This window comes from Cynoglossus semilaevis, chromosome 6 (genome assembly GCF_000523025.1).
Source record: "Cynoglossus semilaevis isolate Cse_v1.0 chromosome 6, Cse_v1.0, whole genome shotgun sequence".
Taxonomy (NCBI): domain Eukaryota; kingdom Metazoa; phylum Chordata; class Actinopteri; order Pleuronectiformes; family Cynoglossidae; genus Cynoglossus; species Cynoglossus semilaevis.
The window spans coordinates 6,710,289-6,717,153 of record NC_024312.1 but is presented as its reverse complement, the minus strand read 5'-3'; the positions used below and the strand labels follow the sequence as shown (position 1 = coordinate 6,717,153).

Below are 6,865 nucleotides of genomic sequence, written 5' to 3'. Positions count from 1 at the left end.
TTTGGGGTTTTTTGTTTTTTTGAAAATTCAATAGATGTCATGTCATCACCTGAGGCTCCATTTAGTTACAAATTAAATTTTGATACTCTTGATTCGTGGAAAGTTAATAATTAAACTTTAAAGTTTTTTTAATCTCTCTTTTAATTGCCCTTAAAGTCATTTAGACAATTGCTAAAAAATCTCTCTTTTAATTGCCCTTAAAGTCATATAGACAATTGCTAAAAAAAATTTTTAAAAATCAAATTTAAACAATTATTTCTTTTTGTGTGACTCACAAGCCTCGAATACTTTTTACAGATGAAAATGCAAAGTCAAATTGCACAGAAAACAGTTTTAATTTTAGTGCTTGTGTTTATTTGTTTCTACTGCTGCAGCTGCAGCTGTGGCACTGAAATGCGATTGTTCTGTGGTGTAGAACTGATTGGCGCGCTGGTTAACTGTTGCGTGAACAGGAACATTATGTCTGGGACATCCTGTTTCCTGTAGACGTGGACCTGGAAGAGGAAGTGCGGCTCGCGGAGGCTGATTGATGGCAGACACAATGACTGATCCTCTGAGCGGTGGAGCTGAGTGATGTGACCTAAACATTCCTGTGTCAACTTACAAACCACCATGCAGACTTTCTCTGCATTTAACTCTGATTAAAACGTCATTATAGCAGTGAACATGTACAGAGCAGTAAACCTGTTACTAAGAGACTAATACATTAAAATGTACCGACTAAAGACCAATCAGCAGGCTGCAGGATGAGCTTTACTCCCAGTGCAGGGATTAACAGGGAGTGTGAAATGAAGTCTGATTACGTCCCCCACCCCTCGGCCCCAAACACACACACACACACACACACAAAGAGACCCCCTGTCATCCTCTCTCTGATATTGCCTAAGCCGCTGTAAAGTCAAAGACACATCCTCCTAATGGTATTACCCCCAACATCGACCGTCTCTGCCTTCTCTGTGACATTAGAACATCCCTAAAAAAACACAGTCACATTCAAAGACACGTGGCCTCGGCAGCATCTGTTCCTCCAACTCCCATAATCCCTGTAGATGCTGGAGAGGTGACATCTGCTCCTCCCGGCACAGCCCTTTCATCTGTGATGATGATGTCGGAGGTCGGAGTCGGTGTGAACTCGGGTGCACAGTTACTGCTGACACTGTGCCTGGTCTGAATGGTGACTTCAGTGTAGACTACAACCGTTTGTGGTTGTGACCTGAGTACCGTTGTATCCTTAGGGTTCATCCTGTCAGTGATTTTATCAGACTAATATTTTGTTTTAATCCCTTGTCGACGGTGGTTCGTTTGCGGGCGTTGTCATTTCTTTATTCTTTTCCTATTAATTTAGAAGTTGTTGAAATTTGACACAACTCACAGTGGCTGTAAAATATATTCTGTTTTATTCTATTCATTTTTACCCTGGTATTTTATATATTTGTTTTATTCTACAAGTAGTCTTTTATAGTCTAGTAACTCAAATCCACTACTTTTTCTATTCTGGACTGGACCAGTCAGGTCTAGTATCATCATTTCTATTCTGTTCCATCCTAGTCTGGTCTAGTCTAGTCTGGTCTGGTCTAGTCTGGTCTGGGCTAGTCTAGTCTAGTCTAGTCTTGTCTAGTCTGGTCTGGGCTAGTCTAGTCTAGTCTAATCAAGTCTATTCTAGTCTACTCAAGTCTGGTCTAGTCTTGTCTAGTCTGGTCTGGGCTAGTCTAGTCTGGTCTGGTCTGGTCTAGTTTAGTCTATTCCATGTATATTCTATTCCAGTATCTTCTTATCTTCAGTCCAAGAGATTTCCCTCAGGTTTCCTCACATCTACATACAGTAGCTCCACTGTGATGACTTTCTGTGTCACGTCGTCTCTGACCTTGTTGTTTCCTGGTGTTTGTACTTCCTCAGGTCAAAGAAGAGATGCTGCTGGAGGCGCTGACGACCAGGAAAACTGTGACTGTCGGAGAAAGGCTGATCGTTCCCTACAAACTGTCTGAGGTGACGTGTTACGTGAATCCAGCAATCGTCTGTGCACACACTGGCAACATAATAATACATCCATACATCCATACACCCAGGCCCCCACACACAGTGTAACTGACTGACTCTAAAAACAACAGCCACCAACTCTAACTCAGGACGTCTTTACAGAATTCCATTTGCTGATAAAGTGTCTGGAGCTGGAGTGAATTCCTGGCTGTTTCAAACAAACTGCAGCCAAACATTTTGTTATAATGCGTCAGCTGCAGGACAGATTCTGTGTGTGTGTGTGTGTGTGTTTGTTGTGGCACTCCCCCAGCCTCCACCTCTTCTGTCTAAGGCTTTTTTGATAGGGGTCTCTTCCTCTGTGGCTTCCTGTTTCCTGTTGAGTTGAGCCACAGTGTGACTTAACCATGTCCATACAAACATGTTCACTAACACACTACAGAATTCACCTTTAGGATGCCTGAGATGACCTTTATGGACTGGTGTGGAGTAGATGACGGACGTTTGTTTCCTCTGTTTCTGACTGCAGCATCTTTTTTTTTTTTTTCCCCGGAAAAAAGCGATGTTTATTCTGTTTCCTGCCGTGTTTGTCTACACCCTTCATGTCTGATCTTTGGGAGAATTCAGACCAACAATGGTTGCTCCCACTGTAACACACCCCCCATCTCTGAAGTCATGTGGTCCTGCCTTAGGAATGTGCAACCTCCACTGGAATATACAGTACACAGGCCAGAAACCAGAGCCGGGGTCTGCCTGTCTGTCTGCCTCCGTGTCAGACTCTTACTTTCTTATTGGCTCAGTCACATTTCAAACACGTGACTTTATTTCTACAGTCGTTCTGCAGAAGACGTGAATCTGAACTTTAGAATCATATACATCATATATCATTTATATTTAGCCTGCGGCTATGAAATCTTTAAACTACAGCTGCCGTACAAAAGGTCTAATCTTATTAGAGACAGAGTAGTTGTAGAGTAATCACGATTAATTATGATTAGTCCTGGTAAATAAAACACTTTTGTAAAATGACGAGAAATATATATTTACAGAGGAATAGACCCCTTAAATTAATTAACACATTCAAAATAATAATTTTGACAGCCATATTTTAATCATGCAGATTCTGGTTACATACAATAGGTTGATATCATTAGAAAAACAACATATCTTTTCTTGTGAGAATCCTTGACATGACTGCTTTAACACCACATTTAAAAATGTATTTGTTCCATATGCATAAAAACCTTCATAAAAAAAACATTTCGGTGTAGATTAAACCTCACAGGAGTGTGCAGAGAAACTTAGCCAAGACCTGGGAGGGTAACACGTATCAGTTAACGTATATGAAACACACGTGCAAATTCACACACTGCCAAACATTAGGCCACGTGCTGAGTGAGCTCACGCTGATGTTTCACACCTCCTGTGGATTTCTGGAAAAACAAACAGTCAATGATTTGGAGAGAGAGAGAGAGCGAGAGAGCCTCATATTCACCAACACCAGCTAACTCCTGAGTTTACGACCTGGACCGTCACGGCCCGCCAAGGCCTCAGATTAAGTCTTGCTAATTATTGTGTCAGTTTCCTGGGTGGCCTCATCGAAAACTGTGTGTTTTTTTTATCTCGTTGGCTTCCAGTCAGGGCCTAACTGGTGCCATTGTTATAAATGATTAAATCTCACGGCAAACGCAGAGACAATAGATACTCAGCGAGTGTGTCGGAACAAGAGCGAGAAGCCTGACTGTGTGTCGGTAATGAGGCGTTTCAATTATGCAGCTTTTTTTTTTCAATTATGTTTTTCATAATTCAGCCTTACATAACATGGAGGGATGACGGGCATGACACGACCGCTGGCTAAAAATACCCCAGATAATCAATAATACAAGAGCCAAGAGTCTGCTTTTAAACTGTACAGCTCTGCATCGTCACGGTCCGAGTAGACGAGGGTTCACCTCCGGCTGAATACAAAATAAAAGTAGTGCAGTAAGTCGCACTCTTTTTTGCTGGATTTGTGACTTATACTCAGGTGCGACTTATACATTAAAATATATAATTTCACATGTTTGTTATTTTCACACTGACAGCCACTAGAGGGCACTCTAGACTTGTGTACCAGTATCTGCTACACCTGTAAGTCGGACTGTTTTTCATCCTTTGGCTGGTGCCGCTTATAGTCCAGAAAATACAGTAACTAGAAGACTGTCCTGCTCTCTATGTAGGTCTCCTTTTAAAGCCTTCTCCAAATGCTGCATTGAGTGCAGTACTACTATTAGCCAACAGGGGCTAGATGTTAGAATGCAGTACTACTATTAGCCAACAGGGGCCAGATGTTAGAAAAATGTGTTTTAAAAACCCCTAACTTCATATTTGCTGCACTGTCAATCACAAATAGTCGATCCCCCGAAAAAACACAAGTTGATGTTTCTATGAACGACAACGTGGCAGCTGTTTTATCTGCAGACCAGAGGTTTGAATGTGGCAGTAAATACCACTAAAAGCCTTGGCCTTGGTTTGAGTTCCTTGGTCGACCAATTGGTGGAACTCATTGATTATATTCTTTCAACTATTCTTGGCTTTTGCTCGTATTTGAATTATGTTTCATTTTTCAATATATTTTTCCCATTTATTTGCAGAGCTTTTTTATGTGTTGTTCTCTTTTGTATTACTTACCTATTTTTGGGGAAACCTGGCCCAGAAATGGAACAATGGAACCGAACAGATTTTCCTTTGTCCTGCTTCTCTGCAGGTCAATCATAACACGTTCAGCTGCCAAAGAACTTGTACTCTCCAAGTCTCCAAGTGTCCATTTAAACTCACTTAGCTTTTCTTTCGCTCTGCTGTAGGGGAAGTCGTGGACTTTTTTGGCTTCTGGAGACACACTGGCTCATCCCTGCCAGCCAGTGTTGTTCTTCCTGACCATTAAAACCTAATCCAAAAATGTAATCTGCGAAACAGCAGGCACTTAAGGCTGTGCCTCCTGACTGAGAGCCGTACCACACACAGCAGGATGACCGAACATAAAAAACATTTACCCAGAGCTGTTAGCAGTGTGGGAGCGCTAACACGGGCGCTAAATACACGCTGCTGCAGCTGCAGTCTCATTTACCAAAGCACAGCTACAGAGTTTTTATTACTGAACTTAATAGTACGTATTTTGTTGGTCCAATGTGTTGAATCCTCTCTCTAATTGTCCACCATGAGGTTTTTTTTTTTCAACTGGTCCATCTTCGTCCTCTCAGTCGTCATCCTGTCAGATGACTCAGCTGCAGACCGTCCTGTTCATTAGTGCTACTCCACAACAGTGGACTCTAATGTTCTGCTGCTGAAGTTGGCAGGTGCTTCATTTGTTTTTAATAAAATGGGGTTCTAAAAATACAAAAGGTATTTTTATACTATACTAGTCTAAACACTGTCTCCAAATACACATACATATGTACATATATGTTTAAATATGTATGTACTGTATGTGTAAATATATCCATATATTTATACACATATATACACATATAAAACATATAAATATTTATATATTTGTATACATAAATATATATACATACATCTTTACATTCATACTGTTTATGTATGTGTATATATCTGTACACATGTATATATGTATACAAATATATAAATATTTATATGTTTGTACAGTATACATATACACACATATATTTATACATATATTTTAATGACCTGCATTCACTGATAAATGTGCAGGTTTTGACTTTAAAGAAACTTACGTTCTCTGTGTTTGGTTTTTTTGTGTATGTGTGTATTTGTGTGTGGGTGTGGGTGTGTGTGTGTGTGTAGGCCGGCACCGTGAGGGACTCCATGGCCAAGTCACTGTACAGTGCACTGTTTGACTGGATCGTGTTCAGGACCAACCACGCCCTGCTCAACAACAAGGACCTGGAGGACACTTCAAAGGTGGGACGTCAAACAACAACATGCAGAGAAATGTCATGTTTTCATCCACCAGGGGACACTAGGGGACACCCGGAGCTGGGACGTACACTAACTCTCACCATGTGGTTAGGTCTATCTACTGTAAATAAAGTTGTCCATCCTGACATTTAACATCACAGCTCACCGTAATTATCATGGAGAAAAAAAGGAAAACACACTAAACTCTCTTACTTTGGGAAACAAAGAAGAATGAAGGTGAAATCAGCAGAGTCTGGATGTGAGGTTCAGTGGTTCAGTGGTTCACAGTGGTACTGTGTTGTGATGTCTGCTGGTTGTTTCCTTTTAATGAACTGCCAGATGGGGCAGAGATAACTTTCCGTAGTGGCAGACAGTGAGATTGTTGTTGTCTGGTCGCCAGCGTAATTATAGTTTAATGACTTTTTAACAAGTAAAGAAGTAAAGAAGTACTTTAATCAGGTTATTGTCAATATACTGGGGTTTTTACATCAGTCCAGTTTAATTACAGTCACTTTGTCACAATGTTTCCGTCTGTCTCTGTCCGTCTCTCTGTCTCTCTGTCCATCTGTCTCTGTCTGTCCGTCTGTCTCTGTCTGTCTGTCTGTCCGTCTGTCTGTCATATGTCTGTCTGTCTGTCTGTCCGTCTGTCTCTGTCCGTCTCTCTGTCTATCTGTCTGTCTGTCTCTGTCTCTCTGTCTCCCTGTCCGTCTGTCTCTGTCTGTCCGTCTGTCTCTGTCTGTCTCTGTCTGTCTCTCTGTCTGTCTGTCTGTCCGTCTGTCTGTCATATGTCTGTCTGTCTGTCTGTCCGTCTGTCTCTGTCCGTCTCTCTGTCTATCTGTCTGTCTGTCTCTGTCTCTCTGTCTCCCTGTCCGTCTGTCTCTGTCTGTCCGTCTGTCTCTGTCTGTCTCTGTCTGTCTCTCTGTCTGTCTGTCTGTCCGTCTGTCTGTCATATGTCTGTCTCTGTCTCTCT

At 41.5% G+C, this 6,865-nt stretch overlaps 1 protein-coding gene across 1 annotated transcript in view; it reads left to right on the top strand.

Moving 5' to 3' along the window:
- The window catches only part of LOC112487112 (unconventional myosin-IXa-like), a 24,499-nt gene that overhangs the window by 10,774 nt on the left and 6,860 nt on the right, over nucleotides 1-6,865 (top strand). The window contains exons 5-6 of the mRNA XM_025056329.1: nucleotides 1,897-1,986; nucleotides 5,782-5,898. Of these exons, the coding sequence (XP_024912097.1) occupies nucleotides 1,897-1,986; nucleotides 5,782-5,898 (207 nt within the window). The remainder of the gene's footprint in view (nucleotides 1-1,896; nucleotides 1,987-5,781; nucleotides 5,899-6,865) is intronic.